Consider the following 25,534-nt stretch of genomic DNA (forward strand, 5'->3'; position numbering starts at 1 on the left):
CGCACCGGCGTCATTTACGAGGGACCTAGAAGTCGAATGAAGAGCTTATCCCGCATGCACATTCCCAATGATCGTGCTTAACTCCTTATGCTTTTAAAAGCTACATCGGGCCCGCCAGGCCGCAGCGGTTCTCGTAAGTGCAGAATAGAGCGCGCCGTTCCAGCGTTCTAGACAAGTGTTGTAGTCTTTCGAGCACAGCGCCTGACAGGCGCCACCGTCGGTAGGAAGAAAGTGGAAGTATTTGACCTAAACAGCCTTACACTTGCTTTTGAAGTCGAATGTGAAAGCAGATTCTTAAAATATGCATTCACACATGAGTGGTCGTGCCTCTGATATGAAGCACGAAAAGGACCGATGAAAATGCGCTGGTGTTTACGGGACGCCCACGAACGGTACACGCAGCATTTTGCACGCATAGCGTCGACAGTCCGGCGCCGTGGATCAGTGGTTAGGCGCTCGGCTGCTACCTGACAGCCGCGGGCTCGATCCCGGCCGCGGCGGCGGAATTTCGATGGAGGCGAAATTCTAGAGGCCCGCGTACTGTACCATGTCAGTGCACGTTAAAGAACCCCAGGTGGTCGAAATTTCCGGAGCCCTTCACTACAGTTTCCCTCATAGCCTGAGTCGCTTTGGGACGTTAAACTCTTATAAACCGTAAACCATTATAACCTAGAAAAAATTTGGGACACTTAAGCTCCGCCTTAAGGGTATGACGCGCTACCGTAAATGGCTCCGTTCAACGATCTGCAGTCTTCTTTCAATATCACTTCACAGACACGGACACTGTCGGAGGTGAAACGTAAGGCCTCCGTTTGACCAAGTCGAACTAACGTGCCTCGGTGGCCTAAGGCTAGCTTGTCTGACTCGGGATTCAAAAGGTGCAGGCTCGACCCCCATTTCATCGCAGTTTTATTTTCAGTGCAATTAATTCACGTTCTTACGTGACAATCGCGCTTGAGTGATGTTGCGACTTTGATGTTTCCAATCTATGATATCTTGTAATCACGGTTCAAATCCGACTCTTAACGTGTGACGTCACTCATTTTTGAGCAGTCCGTATTCTTTCGCACTGGAGGTGCCGGCACCGAACGTGCCAGGTTCTCCGCTGGACGGGAGCTATAATGTAATAAATAATGTATTATCAGCAACGAATGAAACGCGAAGAAAAAAACTAAAATGCTAATACAAAAACACGAACATATCAGTTCCTTGAGAGAAAATACAAATTAGGTTGATTAACACTTCTGAAGGACAGTCTTTGCGCTTTCGAAGTTAATTGAACATGCACTTGTATTTAGCTTCCCCATTAAAACATTTTCTGAGTTTTCTATACGTTACTGGATTGTCTTGTTCGCTTTTAAATCGTTGCTAATAGTGCCTCTCTTAGTTTCAGTGTTCGAGAATAAGCTACCTTAAGAACATTTTTCATTTTTATTTACATATTTCTTGCAACACAAAATGGAAATGATGGTTTGGTTTGGTTTATTGGGGTTTAACGTCCCGAAGCAACTTATACTATGAGAGACGCCGTAGTGAAGGGCTCTACCACCTGGGTTTCTTTCGACTTTCGACCACCTGGGGTTCTTTAACGTGCACTGACATCGCACAGCACACGGGCCTCTAGAATTTCGCCTTCATCCAAATGCGGCCGCCGCGGCCGGGATCGAACCCGCGTCTTTCGGGTCAGCAGCCGAGCGCCGTAACCACTGAGCCACCGCGGCGGGACAAAATGGAAATTAATACAAATTGTGAACAAACCGGGCGCACACGCTCGCCAATTTGTTTCGAAAACCGAGCTTTTTTGTTTGGCTCTACCAGAGAGCGGAAAATTGTGCGTGTCAGTGAAGGATGTTCCTGAATCTCCAATATTTGCTTTTGGTAGTGTTGAAAATCTAACCTTTTATTGTCATTTTGGCCCGCCCAGTGCTCTTAAGGAGCACTGACATGGCGCAGCACGTCCACAGCTTTGCATTTCACCGCCATGAAAACGCGGCCGCAACACCTGGGATTCAATGTGCGGCGTTGGGCCCACCACCAGGATACCTCATCTACTGAACCACTCCGGAAAAGTTCCCCACTGAGTGACGCTGCGGTTCTTACATGGAGACAGGCGGGGAATATCTAGGAGCGGAACTGGCTACAGGACAAAACTCAGAGAGCACCCAAATGCATGACGCTGTGTATGAACTATTGCATTTCATAAACTATAACATCTCCGGAACACATAGCTTTAGGTGATTTCCATTTAAAGCGTACAGCGCTTCAAGAGTCGTCGTCGAATTTGACTCCAACATTGTACACAGGCGCTACTTTACTCACTTTAGTGTCAGCGTGATTGGTCCATCTTCGATCCAATGGTACGTGTACACGGTGACCAGAATGTACTCAGCGTCAACTTCCAGCTCGTCGTAGAGGCGGATTATCATGAAATCACCGTCGCGGCTGACGGAGCGGATCGGCATTCCGTACCCTTGCGAGCAGTTAATCATGGCGACGCGTATGTCTACCAGGGTTACTTCGTTGGCCATGATCACCACCACGTCGGTAGAATTGGTCACGTTGAGAAAATGTTCTACTCTTCCGGTGACGCCCATCCATGGCCCCAAGGGAGGACCTTTGAGAAGAACAAAGGACGATCAGGAAAGCTCTTCCTGCTTGGCCAACCTCAGAGATCGCTGTGATGTATCCGTGAAACAGCAAGTATTAGATGTTAAAAGTGTTAAATGCATGGGGTGAACCTACTCTATCCGAGATTTTTTCGACTCAAATACCACCTAGTAGCGCTGTTGTACGGAAAATACGAATGTCATGTGCATCAGTAGCCGCGGGACCTTTCTTTTAGGACCCGCATGCACGCTGAAGTAGCACAGTGAATTTCAATGGTAGCTGAAAAATGTGCATTCGGCCCGAGGTATTTTTCCTCCGATGTTCTTACTGAAACGCACAATTTTAACGAATCTCTTTATATAAATATATGTTGCAGTAAAATGCAATTTATAAAAATGTCACGTTGGAACCCGAAGCTCCAGATAGATTATGGGATTCAAAGAATAAGTCAACAAGAACCTTAACTTTTAGAGAAAAATTATGCAGAATTTTTTTGACCCACTTACTTCTGTCTGAAAATTTTTAACCCTTCTACGATTCTCATGTAACTATGTTTTCCAGCGGAAGAAGCTCTGCTGTATCCCCGCCCACTTTAATCAGATTCCTTTAGAAGTGAAGGATCCACCTCCACCTCCGCACACCTGAAACAGCACTCAGCAATCTGCCATTTCGTAGAGTAAAAATACCACAGTAGTCACCGAAGGTGGCTGACTGGTTTCTCTGAATTGTAGCGTCAGCTCTGATCGTGCCCTAATATTTTTGGTTGCATTGTTAGCATCAGATGATTTTCTCTCTGTGAATTCAGTGTTTTTTAACGTTGGACCGCACTGATCGGCTGCATGTTCCATACAGTTAAAATCATCTAACGAAACCAGCTTGTACGAAGTTCCCCATATAATGAACAAATTTTGATTCCCCGTTAAGTGCTCTTAGGGTTCAGTGTACTCAATAACCTGAAAGAAATAACGAAGCAACCGCTAAACACGGTTTTACGAAGTTTACCGGGAATAACTGAGTTAAAAAAAGTGTTTTCTAATTTATTTTACCGACGATGTTTTTAAGCTTGCTGGCAGGATGTCAGTAGCAACATCTAGGCGACCAAGTAACGGCCTGGTTTTGTTCTGACGAAGCTGCAAGCCGCGCTTCACCGCGGTACAAAGGACTCGGCAGTCGGCGGCGCTCCACATCTTGACTTCGAATCCGTTTTACCAGATGGCGTTTTCACACACAAGCCATGCGGGTCACTTTCGCGAACTTTTATTGCGCGCAGGCGCGAGTTGTAGCGAAATACGATGCCGCGGTAGAGCTTTTGGGTGCCGCTATGCTGCTATTTCAGATCTCGATGGGCAGCAAAATGCCTTCCACGGTTTAACGAACTTCCCGATTGGACGAAATAATTCGCGACGGCTCTTCACTTCGATAAATCAAGTTTTAACTGTATTTGTTTCCAGATTGTTGTACGCACGTCCGTCCACCCTAAGAGACAAACAGGTGAAAAAAAATGGCAGTGGCGTAGCTCTGGTTAAGCCTGGATATACAAGCGAAAAGCTGCAGTTATGCTTTGTTTGACGTCATGGCTGTCGCAGTTGGCGCACAATGCACTGGGAGCACCACGATAGCGGTGTAGATTTTGAGCCAACTCCCTCGCTACCACTTCTGGGTCTTCTTTTCTTCCTTCCATGGCGAATGTCTGCGCCTCTTCTACGGCCGCCGCCGCCGCTCACGCGTGCGTTCTCGCAACGCCTTGCGAAAGAACCTCCGCTTGGGACGGCGGCGGAGACCGCGCAGCAGCGGCGAAGGGTAAACCGGTGGCGAGGAGGAGAACGGAGGGGATGGCGAGGAGGAGGAAGAGCGAGCCGCGGCGGCGCCCAGGGGTGGCCCACGCGAAGCGCGGTGTTGACGAGCCTAGTGAAGCTTTTCGCTTCAAAATTCCAATCTCTATATGGGCCGCTATCACTTCCACGTGCAGACAGAAGGGAGTTGAAAGCAATAGATGTGAAAATAGGATTGAAAGAATAGACGCGTCGCAGCAACCACAACCCTAGCAGCGTGACCGTTGGTCTGACGCGAGCGCACGGCAGTGCTGCTTCTGCCACGTGGCTGCTGCTGCTGCTGAGACAGAAGAAAGGGGGGATATTCAAAGCGCTTGTAGTCTGGCATACACTGGGTCAATAAGAATGAATGGAGGTGATATAAAGAGATGACACGCACGCACACACGCACGCGCACGCACACACACACACACACACGCGCGCGCGCGCGCACGCACGCACACGCGCACACACACGCGCACACACACGCGCACGCGCACGCGCACACACACACGCACACACGCGCACACACACGCACACGCACACACGCTCACGCACGCGCACGCACGCACGCACACACACACACACACGCACACACGCACACACACGCACACACACACGCACGCACACGCACAGGGGTAGGCGCATCGAAGCAATGCCGTCCGCCCAAGCGATTCTGGCGGAAACACACTACCAGTACCCTCTGTCATCTAGCACGGAGATAATAGGAGCCTATGGGTAGGGAACGTGCTCATGCAATAGCTTGCAACTAGTTCGACAATAGCGTCAAGAGCGTTGCTAAAATCTGGCGCTGAAGTCGTACGAGTCGAAGACACCACACGAGAGACCAATTTCGTACGTTCATGAATGCTCAATATACTTGCGAGATGACCAAATGTTTGAACTCTTTATGCTTTTGGAATGAGCGTAGTGTGTTTCTTTGTGAGGCGTTAAGCCAGGAAAACCACTTCAAATCGCAAACCTTCGTCCCATCCGGCTCACCTCATGCCTAGGAACATTGTTCTCGGCTGCCCTCAAACGCGCATGCACGAAAAGGATCTTTCCCCCCATACGATGCTGGGACATGTCCACGCAGGTCGTGATGGTTCAAAATTCGGGAGAAGTTCTACACCCCAGACACGGCAAGCGCACGAAAACACTACTAGCCCTAGACCTCGCGATGGCGTTTGACAACGTCCAGCACGAAGCCATACTAAACGCCCTATTTGACTTAGGAGTAGAAACTAGGACACACGTTGATATAACCGCCTTTCTGAATAACAACACCGCGGTGATACGGTTTGGGTACGCGGAATCCTCCCCCTTCCCCTAGGAAGCAAGGGCACACCCCAAGAGTCAGTTTTATCTCCACTACTCTTCAACATTACCTTCATACCGATGTCTCGAAAATTAGACCTCATCCCACATTTATCGCATTCCTTCTGCGCAGATGACATCACCCTGTGGACGACCGCGGGAAATTTCGGCGAAATGGAGGAAGCACTCCAAGCGGGTGTGGACGCGGTAGCCGAGTGCGCGCCCTGCACAGGCCTCGCATGCTCGCCGATCAAATCCGAAATCCGGCTACTCCACTCGCCCGCGAACCATCACAAAAAGGGGAACCCCTCTATACAAGTGAAGTCGACGGCCTCCCAGTGCCGGAGGTACAGAAACTCCGCATTTTGGGAATTATCATCCAAAGCAACGGCCTCAATACAGAGACCATCTCCAAACTCACGGTAATGACCAATCAAACCATCAGGTTAATCAAAAGAATAGCAAACAAGCAGCGAGGCATGCGGAAACATGACCTCAGGCGGTTAGTGCGAGCATTCTTGATTAGCAGAATGGTATACTCACTCCCCTATCTTCCTGTCACAAAAATAATGGGGAGATAGAAAAGATCCTGCAAAGGGTAGTCGATACCATAGAAGCTTACGTCAAAACGTTAGGACTACAATGTTCTCCTTCCAAATCGTTGCTTCTCATTAAAAAAAGACATTCCGAGGGGACAGGAACCCAACCTCACGCTAGCCAAAATAAATCTACAGGCGCAAGGAATAGTCATTAAGCAAGAAAATTTTATTCGGATCATTGGACTGATCATCCAAGAGAACAGCAAAAACACCGAAGTTATCGATAAGTTAAACGTCTCGGTACACCAGGCCATTAGACTGACCCGACGCACAGCAAACAGTAGAAGAGGCGTTAAGAAATATGGTCTGCGCAGATTGGTGCAAGCCTCTGTATTAAATAGGATGGCCTACGCCCTCCCCTATCTCTAATTATACAACGCTGAGAAATTAAAAATTGAAGGACTCATTAAGCAAGCCTACAAGAAAGCCGTAGGCCCACCCATCAACACCTCTGCCGACAAGCGACTGCAACTAGGCCTGCACAATTGGCTAGACGAGTTGACTGAAGCCGTAGGAGAATGCAAGAGCTGAGGCTTGCCCACACCAGTGCGGATAGAGCGATCCTAGAAAGGCTCGTTATAAACGCGGAACCGGTCAACGCGGGCACCCAAAAAATCCCGTCCATCGTCGGAAAGGCAATCAGGGTGAAACCATAACCGAAAAACATGCACTCTGTCCGCGGAAGACGCAAGGCCAGAGCATAAGCCCTAGCCAAGAAACTCGAGGGCCGACCGGACGTAACGTCTACGTAAACGTGGCCGCTTATCCAACACCCGAGAAAGCGCATGCGATAGACGCAGTGATCGAGGAAGGCAAACGCTCGTAGCAAACGTCGGCAAAACTCGTAGCAAACGCGACTGTATGAACAAACTCACCAGAAGTAGCCGAAGAAGCTGCAATTGCCTTGGCGGTGACGAACCCGCGAGCGAGATTGTCAGCGATTCAAAAGCCGCCATTCGAAATTTTGCCAAGGGTAGAATATCTCGCATCTCATTGGGAATTCTCAAGAATTACCCGAAGGATAAGAAAGGCGTGGTATTGGTATGGGTACCGTCTCACTCGTGAAGCCTCCCACGATAAAGCTCGAGGATATATCGGCCGAGCTGCGCACGCCAACTCGGACGCAGTTTATGCCTGAAGAACCCCGCCGCAGTGGCTCAGAGGTTACGGCGCTCGGCTTCTGACCCGAAAGACACGGGTTCGATCCTGGCCGCGGCGGTCGAATTTCGGTGGAGAAATTCTGGAGGCCCGTGTGCTGTGCCATGTCAGTGCACGTTAAAGAACCCCAGGTGGTCGAAATTTCCGGAGCCCTTCACTACGGCGTCCCTCATAGCCTGAGTTGCTTCGGGACGTTAAACTCCCATAAACCAAACGAAACCAGCCTCACGTGACCTATAAGCACACGTTGACGTAACAGTCGTTGTTGAGGTGTCCAAATAAAAAAGGACAAAATAAATTCAATTATAAATTATTCACAGGTCGTAGGAGAATGCCACATGATAACCTATGTATAACAATGTCTTACGAATCATTACAAGGAAGAAAACACACATCCAAAAGTTAGGTGTGTATACTTTTTTCATGCTAGAGGAGAAAAAGAACGAGAACATATGGTCATGCAGTGGTGACTGCGGTCCGGATAATAGGAAGACAGTGAACATGGCTTCTAAACAAAGCTCTTCATTTGCACTGACTTGCGCCCCGAAAGAACTGAATGACTCGGCGGCGGCGTGGCAACAAGCCTGCTCGGCGGCCGTCGGAAACAATGCCTGCCACGCGCAGCTGCACTGAATTTAAAGCTGGTAGCGAGCTTTCGAGATGCGCGTGCAAAGTTAGCACAACATTCTGGAACAACGCTGAATCGGCGGTGCCTGGATGTGACGAATCCAGTGAATGCGGTCGCGTCTCGCATCACAAACAGAGCATCACAGAGAGATAAAGCGGCGTGTCGGCAGCTATGAAGAATGTAGTTAAATATTCGCGGCAATATAATTCGCTATTAGGTTCCGCATGTTAGTATTAGTCGTGTGGGCACATGGTTTCAAAAGCGCACTTCTTCAGGAGCAGTGCAAGCGTGAACCGCATGCCGAGAACACAACGAAAGCAGTAGTACATCGCCACATTAACAAGTCACCTCTTCTATACTTTCGGATAAAATCTTGCGCTGCGAAAAGGGCCTGCAGGGGCTCCCGGTTAGAGCACTGCACGGGCCTCAATCTGAGGCCCAAGCCCGGCCTGGGCCCGAGACCTGAAGCCCGAGCCCAGCCCAGGCCCACGTCTTCAAGCCCGGGCCCGGCCCAGGCCCGCTAAATTTTCGCTCTACCGAGCCCGGACCGGCCTGTGAATCCCGGAGTGAAGCCCAGCCCGGGACCGGCCCGGCCCGTTTCACAGTAAAGCTTGAGGTATACGACTCACTCTGAGCAAGTAGACTGCTACTAGACCGATAAGAAACTGGCCGACAAAGGTTCTGAAACCACAGTTTGGCTTGCAGAAAGTTGGTTCTTTTTAACCCAGAAAGAAGTGATTAAGAGTAGTGCTCGCCAGGCCCTCTTTTGGACAGTGACCTCGTGTAGGTGCGCGAAGATAAAAACTCGGAAGTTCGGAGAGACAAATAAAAAGGGCTGCACACGCGCGTAATAGTCTACTTTGCATTCCCCCATGATTCTAACCAGTTATATTTTGTCGCCCGCGAAGTATAAACATTAAAGCTGCCTAGCAAGCAGTAGGATCACGTTTTTTTTAGTGAACGCAATCTCACCGGCTGAACTCATAGCCTAAAAGGCTTGAGCATTTCACGGTATGTGTTTTGAAAACTATAAGCGCCATAACTAATATGCCCTTCCCGAATGCACTTCTAATAGTGTATAGGCATGTTTTGGGATGACGAACGATCAATGGCCAATTAAGACTTGTTAAATTTTACTCTTGCTGGTGGAGCAGAAGATAACGCGCGAACCACGTGATCACTTACAGGGCAAAACATTTGTCATGTCAACCAGGCTGAAGAAGCGAGGAGGGATAGATGTGGTTATGAGATGAGATTTACAAACTCTCGTGAGCTTTGTGGCTATTTCATTTCCGAGACGTTCCGGTCAGCTGATCAAAAAGAAAACCAAACGTGCTTTAGTTTGTGAATTTTCTCACATGAGAAAAATATAGCCATAAAATAAAGCCTATGTTTTTGGGGCCTAATGGCCCAAGGGGAGTCAGGCTGTGAGAGACACCAATACAGAAGGCTCCGAATCATTTCGACCGCATGGGTTTCTTAAACGAGCAATGATACTACTAAGTACATGGCTGTCATGCTTGTCGCCTAAATGGCAATGCGGCCGCCGAGGCCAGGAGCAAACCCTGGCTCCCTGGCTCAGTAATCAAGCGCCTTGACCACTAAGCCACCACGGCGTGGAAATAAGGAAATAAATAAGTATATGAATAAAGCTTAGTTTTTTCTCAGCGCGTACTATAACCCATAGCTCATCCGTATCGCTGCTCCAATGCCGCAGTTGTGTACTTCACTCTGAAATAGTGAATGAATAGTCGAACACCGTTTCTATGTGGACCAAAGCCCGGCTCGGGTCCGCAGCTTTAAGCCCGAGCCCGGCCCGGGCCCGCAACTTCAGGCCTGGGCCCGGCCCAGGCCCGGCAAACAGATCACGTCCCGGCCCGGCCCGAGCCCGTGCAGTGCACTACTCCCGGTGAGAGCACCGACGAAACATTGGTTTTCATTCACTGCACTTTCCGACCAGCAATCCTTATCGTTTCCAAACCAAGCATTCCGTGCTTCTAACAATATATATATGGGTGCATCCGTATACCTCTCCTGAACAATCGTTAGTGCTGTGAAGAAAGCTAGCAAAAGTTAATCATGATTAACAGCGGTTGTGCTTCTGTTTATACACAATAACGGGGCTGATCATCACAATTCTCTTACAAAAATTTCTTTGGACAGACTGCAAACTGTCCGTAAACTTTTTTCTATAAAGTCCATAGACTTTCTATAGACAAATTCTACAGGCAATGCAAATGATGGATGGACGGACGGATGGACGGACGGATAAAGAGGAAGAGGGAAGGCAGTAATGTATAAGCAATACGGATTCCATAGACAATCTCTATACAGTCTATAGATTTATGGCCATACTTTTAGTTCACTTAATTTTATAGACTATGATTTGAAAAGGCATTTATAGGAAGGCAATAGATTATTTAAGAAGTCTATAGACTGTCTATAGCGTATTACTGTAAGGGTAAAGAGCTGCTAAAATTGGGTCTGTGGGTGCCTCCTGCATTGCCACGTATCCAGGGTTCTTGCACGCTTTGAAATTTCTAATCCCAGGGCATCAAAGGTTGAAAGTGTCCCCTCCGATTACGCTTGCGCACAGGCATTCCTCCCGGTACGTGGCACACAGTTCGCGATTAGTGTCATGTGCGTTGTCTAGACCCCCTTCCGCTCGCACTGTGCGCTAATCATTCGCTGCCAGTGAAGGCCATGCTCACCATTCAGGCTCATTATGATGTCGTATCTCCACGGCGTGACGTCTTCCAGCAGCTCGGAGAAATTTTGTTCCCGGCCGACCCACTGCATAATGGGCTCCTGCAAGCAATCGTAGAATCTGCCCTCCTCGAACGGAAAAAGCGCGACTGGGGTAGTTGTCGTCACTTTTGACGAACCACCGCTTGTTTGAGTGGTGGTTACCAATACAGATCGAGAGGCCATCATGGCGACCAAGCCACCCAAAAATAAAAGAAGTATGATGATGAGCAGAAGGAGCAAGGCAGTTCGAGGAGCCAGACGCTTCTTGCGACGAGAGGTCTTCTTGGTCAGCGACGGCGTTTTTGTGGGCGGCGAGGGGGGCACCTTCTGCATCCCCTGTACCTTAGACACCTTGGGATCCTGCACACAGACGGTATAATTGCTTGCGATGTCAGCAAAGCAAACAGTCTCTATGTAGCGAAGCAAAATACTACATATATATTTTTATACGTGCAGTGAGCTGCATTGCCAGGCAGTTTCAGAGAAAAAAAATTAAGCTCATCGCCCGTCGCCCCATGCTTCCTTGAATAGATGGATGTAGCCTGATTGTAATTGTGGACCTCATACAGTTGGCTATTAAATCAGAAGCGATATGGTTTAGGTTTGAAGAAATTACGTTCTTTCGGCAGAGTAATCTACCATTCGGTTTTGACGGCGGACCTAGATTCAGTATCCTATTTATGGGACGATATGCACGGTATCTTGTAAGCACAGCCTTACAACATTCCGGACACAGTTAAGCTCAGTCCACCTTAAAGGTATCACGCGATAGCATTAATGCCTCGCTTCAGCGGCTTGGATGCGCTTCACAGCATTTTTCAGTCGAGGTCACTAAGGAGAAGACACACAAGGCCTGCCTTTAACCAGATCGAAAGAATGTGCCTCGGTGACCTAAGGGTAGTGTATGTATCTTGGGATCCAAGGGGCTAGGGTTCGATTCCCATCTCACCGATGTTTTCGTATGATTAAATTATTTTCTTCACATTTTTAGATGTAATTGACCTTATTTCTGGGGAAATTCCCGTTTCATTCATGTTGCAACCGTTGTTCAGAATTACGTGATGTTGCAATCACATTTAAAATGCGCCGCTCTACGTGTGACGTCACTACATTTTAAATGAATGCCGATTCTCTCGCACGTTGCCGGCGGGCTCTCCGCTGTACGGCGCCGTAAATGACTGGTTATCAGAAATGAAAGCAACTCTCTGGCTTGTCCCTGATGGTGAAAACATTGTCACTGAACACCTCAACCGCGCACTGTGGCGAGGAAGGAAGTGGTAGTGAAAGAATAAAGAAAAAAAGAGGTGCCGCAGTGGAGAACTCCTCAATACTTTCAAATCTTTAACGTGCATTGACACCTCACAGCGCATGGGCGGCTTTTACGCTATCACGTTAATAATGCGCGAACGTGCGAATAAGGATCATTGACACTAACAAAGGTATAAGCCTATTGTTAAGCAGTTTTAAGTCGGAAGCCTTTATTGCCTCGTCGTTGTAAGCAGCAGTCGTCGACAGAAATGTCACGCTTTTCAGTTGATCGAAACGGTCGTGACGTCACATGCGCGAATTTCAAAGGGGGCCAATTGTACTTAGGCTAGTAACCAATGCAACCACTTTAAGGGATCGTATAGTGATGCTCCAGGTAATTGGGACTGAGTTTAGATTCTTGTTTAATTAACCATTTAGCCTACTTAACCTTTCTAGTCTTACCAGATAGATAAATAAAACCGAGTAGAAAATTGGCCGAGCTTTGGAATCAAACCGCGGTCTCTGGAGTGCGCACGCTATCACTCCGCCATCCCAGCTCGATGGTTTGGAATGCACAAAGGCGCGTCTAGTGAATACGGTGCCATCGTTCACTCCCACCTTCTTCCCTTCCCGTTACGGCGAGGTTTAGGTGTATACCGAGATATGAGAGACAGATACATTTCCTTTCCTCAAAAAACAATTTACCGACGAGCAAGGCGTAGAACCGAACGGGCGATGGCGTTTTATGCATGGACTCCGTGGCAGCGTTGCAAGACGCTGTCGCGTTCCGCTCTTGGAGGCGAAACTTAAGATCTTAACCACACTTCAGTGACACGAGCAGCAACATCGCGCTTAAGGCTTTCGCCTCATCGCAGTTTAGGTCAACAAAGTGCCCCCCTGAATTTTTGGCGGTCGGTGGCTGATTCGAATCCGAGCAGCGGCAAGCGGCATTTCGGCGGAGGTGCAAAACCGCCTGTGTTCTGTGGGCTGGAAGAGTGCAATGCAGAACCCTACGTGGTCGAAATTAATCCGAAGCCGTCCACTACGTCTGCCCTCATAGCCCATGTGTCGCTTCGGAACGTCGGACGCCCCACACTACATCCGTACCTTATAGTGGTCAAGGCCGCTACTGACATGGCTGTAAGGTCTCAAGTCTCAGAGTGAAGCGCGGAACCAAAAAATTCGTTTTGCTTTTGCGTGCAGAGCAACAACTTTCTATTTATTTAAGGAGGTAAAAACTTATTAGGACGAAGGAATTCGTGGCACGCCCCTGGTTCCCCGCACGACACCACTGCACACAAGTGTTTATGTTATCGAGGTGAAATTACATTATTTCCGCTCATTCAATTGCTTGTTGTCCGCAGGTGAGAGAAAAAGTTAGAGGGTAAGCTAAGCTTGGTACGCATTAGCTTGGTTCAGCGAGAGCAGACGCTCAGCTGGTCAATCTCGTGCGGGGCACCCAAGAGGCAGTAGCCTGTGAGGTCTATAGCTTGCCTGTATGACCTAACTGCTTACTCGACCACTGATACGCTCAAACCAAACAGCAGAGCGCTGCAGCTGCTGAGACCGAATGAAGAAAAAGAAAGTGCACCGGCATGTTGAATGTCTCCATCTGGTCCGCTATCACTGCCGCATGCCGATATAAGGAAGGTGGAAAACACAGATGCGGAGGAAGAGGCCAGCACAAAAGAAACGCGTGGTAGCAACCGCGTTGGCAATGACACGACACCACCTGTGCAACAGATACCTCACCCAGCAACACAAGGCGTCTTTACCCTACCATGTCATTCAAAAGAATGCGGAAACGCCCAGTAGTCCAGCGCATAGGCCGCTTTTAAATATTGCGCCAATTTCGAGAGAACGACGGCAAAATGGGTTATAGTAAGATAACTCCGCAATCAGTCAGTGATCTTCATTCGTCTTTTTGTAAGGAACCCAAACACAACCGACAAGACGAGTTACAGCTACTGTGGAGGGCCTGTAGGATCGCGGCGGCAAATGGAACATTCGACTGAGGGCTCCACTGAAGAAGACAAGCACACTAAAGTTGTGCAAAAAGTTTTAGAGCGTTAGCTCTAACTACTTACATTTTTCAAGGACGCGTCTGCCTGCAATGAAGGTCAAATAGACCAAATAGAAACCAAGTGACCACACTTTATCACTTACCAATAATAGGCGCGTAGCGCCTCAATTGATACCTGTACTTTCAGTCCGTTATATTTGTGCGAGAATAGCGGCCATCGCAGTCGGACCCCTCTCCCCCGGGACCACCATTTGGATATAATTTGGGGACCACCCTTTTGACGCCGAATGTTTGAAGTGGTGTCAAATGACTTGGAACGTTCCTCAGGATAACATTACTAATTGAGATGAAGAACAAAATATGTGTGAGATTCGCACCGACGACTTTTCCGCCCCCAAGTCGTGCATTTTGCGAACGTTCAGATGGCCATTACAGTCGAACCCTTTCTAGAAAGGGGTTTCGGATGGTGTCAAATGATTCGTGGTGTTGTGATGCACACGTTTGTCAAATTTATTAACCAATATAATGATGCATTAAACTGGATTCAGCGAAGGTTGCTGTATATCGCAATAATAATGCAAAGTCCACGAGGTACATGGCGCTGCTTGCGTCTTAATAGAGGGTATCGCCGGAAAGGAAACATGGGTGGATGTTTGGATTTTGTCTTCAGCACGTTTGCTGAGCACACCGATATAAACACTTGAAGCTCCCGTAGCTAACGCTTTTAAGTCGAGTACTGAGACATTATTGGCGGGTAATTTTTTCTCCTCCTCCAAACGCAAAACTGCTGGTTGCGCGCTGCGACCACCGACATCGCATATGTTACGTTAGGGTTGGTTGAAGCCCTGAAGATAAAGTTGGCGCCTATTCCCTCCGCTAAGCGTTAAAGACAAGTGTAACAACTCTGCCACCTACCAGGCTGCAATTGCCTCTGCACTACGCGCCAGAGGCAGCACTCTAAATCCAAAGAATGCTCGTAAACAAGAGAAGCCCAGAAAACCAATTCACGCACGAAGCAACATGCGGCCAAGATTTGCTTCCTACTCTTAATTCCTGGCGTAAGGCTTTATAACTGCAGCAAACAGGCGGCCTTGGGCTGCTGAGTACCAAGGGACGATTTTCTTACCGAACACTGATGCACCATGGCGACGCTGGGGAAATGCCAAAACTCGTGCGTGCTGAACAGTTAGCCAAGCGTCGATGGTGGCTAGTATAGAGTAACGTCATTTCAGTTCACTATTCCTCGGTATGAGAAATTGCCAGCTCCTACGACTACCAGCTCAGAACGCGTAAACGAGATAATTCTGCACTGGTCTACCGTGCAGCAGACGCAATGAAGAGCCAATACAGCTGGTGGCAGACTTGAACTCAAGCGTTTACTCGCCCAAACTCTCACCATAATTGGGAACTGTATCATGCCTACCCATAGAATAAAATAGGCTCGGCCTCAACCAATGCTTCGGTACGGCACTCACCGGTTTCTTCGGGTTCACCGGGATCTTCGGGTCCACCAGGCTCTTCGGGTTCACCAGGCTCTTCGGGTTCGCCGGCTTCTCCGCGATCGCCGGTCTCGACGGATTCCGCCCTGCGTGCATGATGGTCTTGTACAAAGGCGCTTACTTGCGAAAGAACACCCAGAATAGGCTTCTAGAAGGCTGTTCCTGGCTGTCGCTCTTCACGAGGGCACGAGACGGAGCAGCTCTGTCGCAATGGCTACCGGCTGCTTTGTCTTCTTTGTTTTCACAACGTCGGCTGCGCGCCGAAGAAGGTAGTAATATCCTAGATATCTCACATGATTTGGCGGCGGTACTAAAACAGACGGGGAATAATGGCTCAACAGAAATGTACTAGGCGTTCCATTTGGCACATACAAAGCCGTGAAAAAAATGAACAGAACTTTATTACTGCGAAAGTATTACATGGCTGACCGACACGAAAAACCGGCGTCGCCTAATATCGGGCGGCTGTCATAAATGGCGGCGGAAAATAAATGTTAACAGGCAGCGGTACGAAATCTATTGCTGCATATTAAAATTTTGTATTTTTCATACAGTCTGCCTCTCTGCATATGTTGTCTTTTGCTTATTACCGCATTGTTATCGCATACTTTTTATGCAATAAGTACATTTACCGATTGTGTATCTTATGTAATTTTGCCCCGAGCCCCCATGTAATACCCTCCTTCCAGGACATTTAGTGGTATTTTGAACGAAGAAATAGAAAAATAATTAGCAGTCGGCACTATAGTCCTTAGAGCTGCATCAACCATAAAGAAATTGAACAGAATTAGAAGATAATTGCAACAGTACTGCAATAGAATTAGAACGCAATTGGAAGTAAATTATAATAAAATTGGACGCTTTTGCATTTATCGCACCTAACTTCCTCAGGTGCCCTGGCAATTTATGAACAGCATTCTTAATGATGCTATTTAAATCCCTAGTCCAGAATTCCATCTGAAGGTGCGCTCTTGTGGCCGTTTCCGCCAGACATGACATACAGCGGAACGCAGCAGACTGATTAAACAAACAACGTAAAGTGGCATTCAAGATATTTCTTAAATGGTATCCAAGATTTTAAGCTTACCTGCCACGTTGTCTCCCGGCTCCGCTCACGGCCGCAGCGGTCCTATTTCGATGGAGGCGAAGGAAAAAAAAAAGCGCTCGTATTCTGTGACACATCAGCGCTCGCTAGAATCCCAGGTGGTATAATTAATACGGACTCCTGCTCTATAAAGTCCCTCATAGCCTAGCTTCGGGATGTTAGATTTCACCACATACCATACCAACCATGTTAATAATTACTTTATTTTTTAGTTGCTCATTTAAGAGCATTGTCATGATTTGGAAACTTCCAGATAGCGTTCATAAGAAAAAAATATTGAGTTGTGCGCGCTTGCATTCCCGCGCTAGAGTTATTCGGTTTTAATCTGACGCATGAGCTATAAGAAACTAGACTTCCTGTTATGAGAAGTGAGAAATACCTGAGGCATACAGGACTAAAAAAGACACCGGAATTATGAGCTGCTCTTCCATAGCACTCAGAGCATGTTTTTTTTTTGTTTTTCTGTCGTTGTGCACGCTCTTTTCCCACATTTGCTGACGCGTTTTGGAGTGCCATTTCTTTTGATTCTGTTTTTCTTCTATGAATGAACAATTTTCAGTGGGCATCGTTTTGTGCAAAACTACCTTCTGTGTGCGTTGTCTCGCTCTTTCAGCCGTATGGCCATAGAAAGTTTGCTCGCTCTACGCCAGCGCTTTCCTTTGTTGGCACTCCAAGTAAGGCAGGGGGACATAGGAGCACAGAGGGTATCACAAATACATTTTGAGACTTTTACGGGCGGCAAACAAAATGACAAGAGATGCGAGCAGTGTTATACGTTCCAGGCCTGGATAATTTATTGCAGAAGACTAGTAGCCAGAAGAGTAATCTAAGCAGCCTTGTGATGTTTGAAGCACTTCACCACGATGGTGTCGTTCGGTTATGTAGACAAAAGAAAGCACACTGTGCCCTTCGCTTCTCTTGGAAGGTAAAAAAATGTTTACTTACGATAAAAGATCAAGTATTGTTGCTGATGAGTCCAGCGTTTTTCTCTTAAATTGCCCGTGGTGACATGTTAATTCCGGGCACCGCTTTTGTCTTCGCGTTTGTCTCTACCACTAACAGTTCGTGACAGGCTATCTTTGTCGGAGTACTTTGGCTGGTACAACTGGTGGCAGTATGATGCGGGGGACGCGGCCGCCCGCACGAAAGGTCTTGATGCGCCCCCAATAAGGGCTAGATAGCTATTACATAGATATAGATACCTCCTCGTCGAGTGCAGTCGAAAAAGTGAAATGTAGGGCCGGAAAAGTTAGCCATCTGGGATGGCTAATAGATTGCGGTAGCTGCACACTGATGGGCCAGGGCCATTGCTGTCTCCGCCCGCTTATATTTTGAGAACTATAGGCGGAGATAGTTTCCAGGCTGTTTCGCGGCTTGGAAGGAGTGCGCCATCAGCAGCCTCCTACGCCCCTTCTGGCACTTTAAGTGCTGCGGTGGTTCATCTGTTTATAACGCGACAGCGCTAAGGCTGCCATTCAGCAGATATTCTTCGTCACGCGTGCATGAAAATAATTAAAAAGAGAACTTGTAATATAAATTAAAGGTCGGCGTTTGCGTTCACTTTGCAGAAGTCTTCACTTTGCAGAAGTAAATGATTTGACCTAAAGAAAAATACATATAGCTTTCAATCGAAATTCGAACTAATAAACCTTGGTTTATTATTCGAACCAATAAACCTTGGCAGCCAGGTCCGCTATGGACTTGGCCACACTTTTTTAACGTGATGTTTATTAGAGTGTCGCAATGTTTTATGTGCACGAACTACGACAAACAATAAGAAAAGAGTGGCAAATCAACGCGATGCATAACACGACATGCATAAGCAACGAAGCACAGGCACGTTGATTTGTTTGAAGTATAAGGGGGGGCGGGGGGGGGGGTGATTTGTCTGGTAGTGGCGCATAGAAATGGCGTATGGAAATATGGTATTGATTGGCATGAACTAGAGACGTGATAAATTATGATATACTGACTAGAGTAGAATTATGTGCTAAACTGCAGTGTGGTAGAGCTCGAAGACAGGAATGCAAGCTGTGATGTGAGAAATGTGTGAATGTGGACAAAGAACGATGACTGCATGATATAGAAATGCTGAAGCAGCCATTAAAGCTTGTCGTGTCCTACCTTTAATAGCGGAGCTTAAGCATTCATTATTTTTTCGTGATTAGCAGCGCGATCAGCCTCACTCACCACGTTCACAGACTGACGCATCATATCTGCCGGCCGCTTTCCATCGGTGTTGGCTGTGCCTTTGACTTCTTTGGCCGTCTTCACACGACCGTGTGAGGCTACATAGACTGCGACTGGCGATATAGTTAGCCTTTCATTCTCGACTGAACCAGCTCAGCTGAGCTACCAACTAATTCTCGGCGCCGTGCTAGTGGCGCCGAGAATTAGAAGAAGCGGAACGCACGGATGGAAGGTGAGGAAGGCGACATGCGAGCACACAGCACGAGAGGTTGCTAGGTAACACTCATCACGCCAGGTTGCGGCTATGGTCGATTGGCTTAAAGGTTCTGAAAATTTTGCAGCGGGCTGGTTAGTTATAAACTTATCATTAGTGAACACCAGCCATATTTTATTTTTTATGGGCTCGGTCAATTTTGCTTTCTGTCCTTAGGTGTTAGGGATGACTTTACAATTAAAAGGATTGGTTCTGCTAGAGAGAGAAGCTGCTGACTCGGGTATGCAGCCTACTCAAGACAATCTGTTTGTTGCTTAAAACTGTGCTGCATAGAATGAGCGCAGGATTAATTTAATGGCTTATGGTAGCGCGACTTAGCCATGACACGTGCAAAGAGTTTTGAATGCGGGGCAGAAAATGGAATCAGTGCATTGCTGATTCGCAGTTCGTGAGATCGGCAAGTGAGATTACGCAGTTAGCATGACTTACATTTCTCCTCGTCTAGTTCGCACTGTTCATTTGAAATGTCATAGCTACCCGACGAAGTTTCTGTTCTTCCCTGTTATGCACCTCTCTTAGTAAATTACTTTTGAGGACGGAAGACCTCATGCAACCATACCATAATAGAGCAGCCCTGTGATGCCTCAGCAGCAGCCAGGATGTGTGCTCGAGCCATGTTGTCGTTATTTATCGTGACAGCTGCATCTAAGCTTGCAATTCACAGATGCGCAATGTGAAGAAAACGTTCTTGATTGCGCAGTCCTATATGATGTGTTCTAAGGGCTCTTTCATTTTTCTTTCTCCTGTGGGGTCTCCCTTAAGAAGATTTCGTAGAGCGAGCTGCTGCAAAGCAGATGTTGTGGAGCAAGGAACTGATTCGGACAAATATTGTGGGCAAATATGGCTCTTTCATCAGGTGACTTCTGTGCTCACAACATTTGCCAGGGTGACCAGGCTCGCTGTCGTTACCGAAGATAGGGGAGCACGTTGTACAAACACCCCCGCCCCCTCCCCCCATTTTTTTCTCATTCTGACCTAAAACACAATGAAAGCTTTCTAAAGAACCACCAAAGGGTGAAGAAATCTGGCGCCGATACAAGAAGAGAAAAAGAAAGCAGATACAGTTCTTTGCGCACCTTTTGTGTTAGCCGCTCAGAGGGCTTTTCACATGAGGGACAGTTGGTCTTGCAGCTTGTTCGCGGTAAGCCAAGCACTCTTCAAAAGAAATCGTGGCTAGGGGAAATGTGAGGTCCATCATTGAAAAAGAAAACCAATAATACAGGAAGAGAGTAAGAAATCTCCCTGGTGGTGGTGGTTGTGAAACTTTATTTCCAGCGGATATAGAGGAGCGACCCGAAGTCGCACCCCGCTTAAATGGCGGCCGCTATCCCTTGGGCAGCGGCGGGGTCTTCAGCCAGTTGGAGGAGCGTGATCTGTGTCCCCGGATCGAGGCTGAGCATTAGAGCCTCCCAATTACCAGAGTCGGTAGTGAATTGACTCGCGGGTAGGGACTACGGGCAGTTCTAGATCATATGATTTGATCGGCTTTGCTATCACAATTTTTGCATTTGTCGGAGTAGAGTCCTTCCGAATAGGAGCTACACAATTGGGGATTTGGATAGGTGTTAGTTTGAAGTTTACGCGAGACTTTGGCCTGTTGCTTGGAGAGCGTTTTATCTGCTTGGGGGAATATGAGTCTTGCAAGCCTGTAGTCCTGCAGGATTTCTCAGTAAGAAAACAACCTCTCCTTGCCGGAGTATAGGTTGCGCGTATGGTGCGCTGGAAGTCAGGTTACTTTCAGGCGTCCCATTTGTACCTTTTGTATAAAATAGGCCTCCAGGTTAACGTGTCCTTGATGGCATTTCTTCGGCCCACTGGCACGCCATTGCAAGTGCTGTTACTTCCAGTCACTATGTGCACCACAACGCGACAAAATAGCATCGCCATTTTTGGCAGCACAATGATGACCGTCAGCTTTCAGTTTTAGGAATCTGCTGCTCTTCCTTTGCTTCCTTCTGCTAGTACTCCCCGGGCGGAGGAGGTAGAAGTGCACGGGAAAATTGGCTGTGGTTTAACTCTGGATAAACCTGGTAGGTAGCGAGAGCTGTCTTCACCCATCGCGGATTCACTGTCGGAGACTAAGCCAGCTCGTCTAGCCCCGTCGTCATTACGATGCTTATCGAGACGTTTGACACGCTCTTCTTCGGTCTATTTGGTGCGCTGTCTCCTCCTTGCGTCGTGCCGCTGCCGAAGTCTGGCTTCTTTCAGCCTCGCCGGCTCATCGCTCTCCATAATGGCTCACCTCCCGCTGCGCCGAACCATATATATATATATATATATATATATATATATATATATATATATATGTGTGTGTGTGTATTGTCACGTTGTAGTGACGGCAGTCGAGCGGTCGGGAAGACACCAATAAGACTTGGAAACGAAGCTCTTTATTTGGGCTGACTTGCGCCCGCAAAACAACTGAATCACTCGGCGGCGGCGTAAGCAACAAACGTGCTCGTCAGTCGTCCAACTACGAATGCTCGCTGCTCGCGGCATCGTTCAATTTAAAGCCGGCAAGGAAACTTCTAGATAACAGGTCGAGATCATCTAGAGTAATCTGGAAACGCGTAGATGCAACTCTTTATGGCTGTGGTCAATCGAGATTAGTCCAGTCGCTTCTCGCGTCAAGAACAAAAATGATAACACCCCTTTCCTGCGGCCTTGCGTGAACGAACGGACACTACAATGATACGTGGCATTACCCCCTCCCAAAGAAGCATTGTCTCGATGCTTTAAAATGAAAATAAACACGGAGAATGCTTCGAGAACTTAGAGTCCTTTAGCGTTCCTAATAAGGTGTAAGGGCAGCGGTAAAGGCTTCAAGTCTGGCCGTGTCGTCGTCGTCGTCGGTGTTGTCGTAGTTTTTGTCGTCGTCGTAGGGATCGTCGTCTCGTAGGGGTCGTCGTTGTCTAGGGGTCGTCGTCGTCGTAGGGGTCGTCGTAGTTGAGGCATAGTCTTATGTTTTCGTTGATGGAGGATCTTTATCATTGCGCTTAGAAGCAACCTCACCTCCAGAGGCTGCTTTATTTAGTTTAACCTTCGGGGGCTGGGGGAGCGTCCACGCATGGCGTAACCTCGGCTAGGAGATACAAAGCGTGGGGACGATGGCGACAGGGAACGTGATAGGCGGCTCGGCGATGAGTATTCTTCCCGACGCAAAAACTCCTCGATTTCGGCTGGTCGCTGGCCGGGTCGGGGTCGTGGAGCATCGTAAGAGAACCCTCGGATGCCCAGTCTTCTGTATGGGCAGTGCCGGAGGACGTGACCGGCTTCGCCACAGTGGAAGCATAGTGGGCGGCGCTGGTCGGGAGTTCTCCACTCGTCGCATTTCATCGGCTGCGCGCGTCGCTCGTAGGACGGGCGGGTTGGGGCGAGTGGGCGGCGGTCCAACGCAGCTGGCTGAGGGTGGTAGGGGCTTGGGTCCCGTCGTCGAGGTGCAGGACGGCGCACTGCTGCGGCGTAAGTCATGGCTGGAGGCTCCAGAGGCTGCGTGGTAGACTGTAGTCAGGTCCTCCGATGGATAACTCAGAGGGCTGGCGTCACGACTTGCAGGGGTTGTCCGGTACCTGGAAGGCTCCCCGGCATCTCCACCAGATGTCACGTTGTAGTGAAGGCAGTCCAGCGGTCGGGAAGACGCCAATAAGACTTGGAAACGAAGCTCTTTATTTGGGCTGACTTGCGCCCGCAAAACAACTGAATCACTCGGCGGTGGCGTAAGCAACAAACGTGCTCGTCAGTCGTCGAACTACGAATGCTCGCTGCTCGCGGCATCGTTCAATTTAAAGCCGGCAAGGAAACTTCTAGATAACAGGTCGAGATCATCTAGAGTAATCTGGAAACGCGTAGATGCAACTCTTCATGGCTGTGATCAATCGAGATTAGTCCAGTCGCTTCTCGCGTCAAGAACAAAAATGATAACACCCCTTTCCTGCGGCCTTGCGCGAACGAACGGACACTACAATGATACGTGGCAATATATATATGCGCCCACACTGCGACAACCCGTCTCCCTCTACTCTCTCCACAACTGGCGAGGCGAGCGGTGTACGCTCCACGACGAGCGCAACGGCGGAGTGTCGTCATGCCAGATGGCGTGCCGAGCGGTGACTCCCGCCAGCTGCGGCGGTTGCTAGGCAACGGCTCAAGGTCGGTGCGACCATGGCTGAGGCGCAACCACGGCGTAAGTGCAACGAAGCTGAAAAGGCAAAGTGGCTGGTGTAGTGTAGCTTTCGCTACAAAATCAGAACGAAGTAGTCTTGTCCCTAAACAAAAATCCTGAAGGCACTTCCGCTTGTGTGCAGGAATGCGAAAGCATGAGTTTTGAGGAAAGGGCGCAGTAGCTTTCAAATCTCGACACCTCGGTGGACGCCTCAAAGGCGCCTTGAAGGATGCAACTGACGGTGCATGCGTCATTTATCCGAACACCTATCATAAACTAGCCTTCAACTTTCTAAATTGACTAAAACATGTAAGCTTATTCAGAGAGAAATGCTATGACACCACCCAAAGTGCTATAAGACGAACGGTTGCTAAATTCTGGTGAATGTTTGCGAGGAAACTGCCACCACATTGAGGTTAACCAGTGATGATATCGCTGAGGTTCTGTACCTGCGGAGTACAGCCGGCGTCGTCGCTTCGGCGGACGGGGTTGTTTTCACGATCTCATATATATGTATTATCCACACGTGGCAGCGGTTGTGGCTCAGCTCAAGCTAGTAGACACACCATTCTTTCAGTCGCAGCAGCAGTAACCTGCGATATCTGTTGCTCAAGAAAACGCGTCCTCGCGTTTCCATTATTCCTGTTAGTGCCTGCACATGGCAGCTATTGGGACTCAGCTGGGGTGTGACGTCATCTCTCTCTCAATCTTACGTCATGCTGTAACGTCGTACAGCATGCCAGCGTACCGCGTTCTTTTGCCACCTGGACCCATATTTACGTATTTTTATTGCAATCTCTCATGACAGCAACACATTTAAAGCAACAAGCTGGCTCTGTTGACACACAGTCGGACTTAAGGGGACATAGGGGCAGACCTAACTGAATTGCAAAATGAAAATGGGTTTTCGTTGTTCGGTGTAAAATACCACAGGCTTGAAGCGAGCCTCATAAATCCGAGGCCACAAGCTCCTCATTGCACGAAAGAAATTTAGCAGCAAATATTTTGCGTCGCACAGTACGCAAAGACGTTGGACGTTAACATTCGGTAACGAAAGACCTCTTCGTGCCGATGATTTTCACTATTAGTGCGGTGTGTCCTTTATAGCAAGTGCGAGGTAGAAGGCGCACATCGTAAGCGGCACTGAAACCTTCTAACAGGCTGGCGCTAGGCAAGACGAAAAGATTTGGCAGAGCTGACAGATTACGCCACCCCGGTTAATCAAACGTCTGACCACGCGGCACGAATTTCGTCCATTTTGCCTTATTTTGCTGTAATATGTTCCTGGGTTACAGCATGATACTTGTTGCCAAGTCGAGTAAACATTTCACGAAAGCGGCTGAAACGTGAATCGCAACTGTGGCGTCCACTGGCCTGCAGAAAGAAAGCCCTAAGAAAACGGGGGTGTTTTCACAAGTAGTACTTTCATATTCATTCTCCATTACCTGATTTTAGAAAGCCACCTAGCCTTTGCTACTAAACGCCTTGTGAGATGGTTGTTGACAAAGTAAGTAAGCGTTCGAACCCAAGTTAATGCTACATATTGTAAAACAAGGAAGCAGACGAAACCAGCCGTGTGACCTTTTCCACTACAGGCAGCCAACTAGCTGGATTTCACGCATTGGCGTTAAGTTAAGACCAAGGGGCTGGTGGTGAAAGCATTTATTTGGAAGGGACAGGAGATATGTTCGGATCAGCCTGTAAGGGACCGATCCTTACAAGAACTAGGTGGAGGTCCCTTGTTTGGGACTCCAGTGGCGCTGGCCCGCGCCCGTGCGCGCCTGACTAAGGCTTGTTCGGCCTGTAAGTTGTGGCAGCCAAGCAGGATCTCCTCCTAGTCCTCCCGGGTTGAGTTGGGGATGAGAGGCATAGCCGGGTTGGAGGGGCAGGCCCACATCACGTGATAGGTGTCAAAGCGGCACTTTGTTTTTATTTACAGTTTACTCTGGAAGCCGGTGCAGAACAGAAGATGACCAGGAAAGAAAAATACGTTTACCGCTAGAAATAACAGGAGTGTTTACTAAGCTGTGCAAAAAAAAATGGTTTAATCATGACTTGAAACAGTTTGCGCGGAAAGTTGTCATAGATAGCCATTGCTCTAGGTGTGAGCCACGGGCGAACGTGAAGCATGGCTCTAACCGCCACCCATGATCATTCTGGATTCCGCC

General features: G+C 48.3%; 1 protein-coding gene across 1 annotated transcript in view; it reads right to left on the reverse strand.

Moving 5' to 3' along the window:
* The window catches only part of LOC149370530 (uncharacterized), a 108,961-nt gene extending 93,063 nt beyond the window's left edge, over positions 1–15,898 (reverse strand). The window contains exons 1-3 of the mRNA XM_089577946.1: positions 15,615–15,898; positions 10,832–11,228; positions 2,320–2,614 (exon numbers count right to left, since the gene is read on the reverse strand). Of these exons, the coding sequence (XP_089434072.1) occupies positions 2,320–2,614; positions 10,832–11,228; positions 15,615–15,734 (812 nt within the window). The 5' untranslated portion in view covers positions 15,735–15,898. The remainder of the gene's footprint in view (positions 1–2,319; positions 2,615–10,831; positions 11,229–15,614) is intronic.
* Between the last annotated feature and the right edge of the window lie 9,636 nt (positions 15,899–25,534).

The sequence above is a fragment of the Amblyomma mixtum genome, chromosome 1, assembly GCF_055824585.1.
Source record: "Amblyomma mixtum isolate Tamu chromosome 1, ASM5582458v1, whole genome shotgun sequence".
Classification (NCBI taxonomy): domain Eukaryota; kingdom Metazoa; phylum Arthropoda; class Arachnida; order Ixodida; family Ixodidae; genus Amblyomma; species Amblyomma mixtum.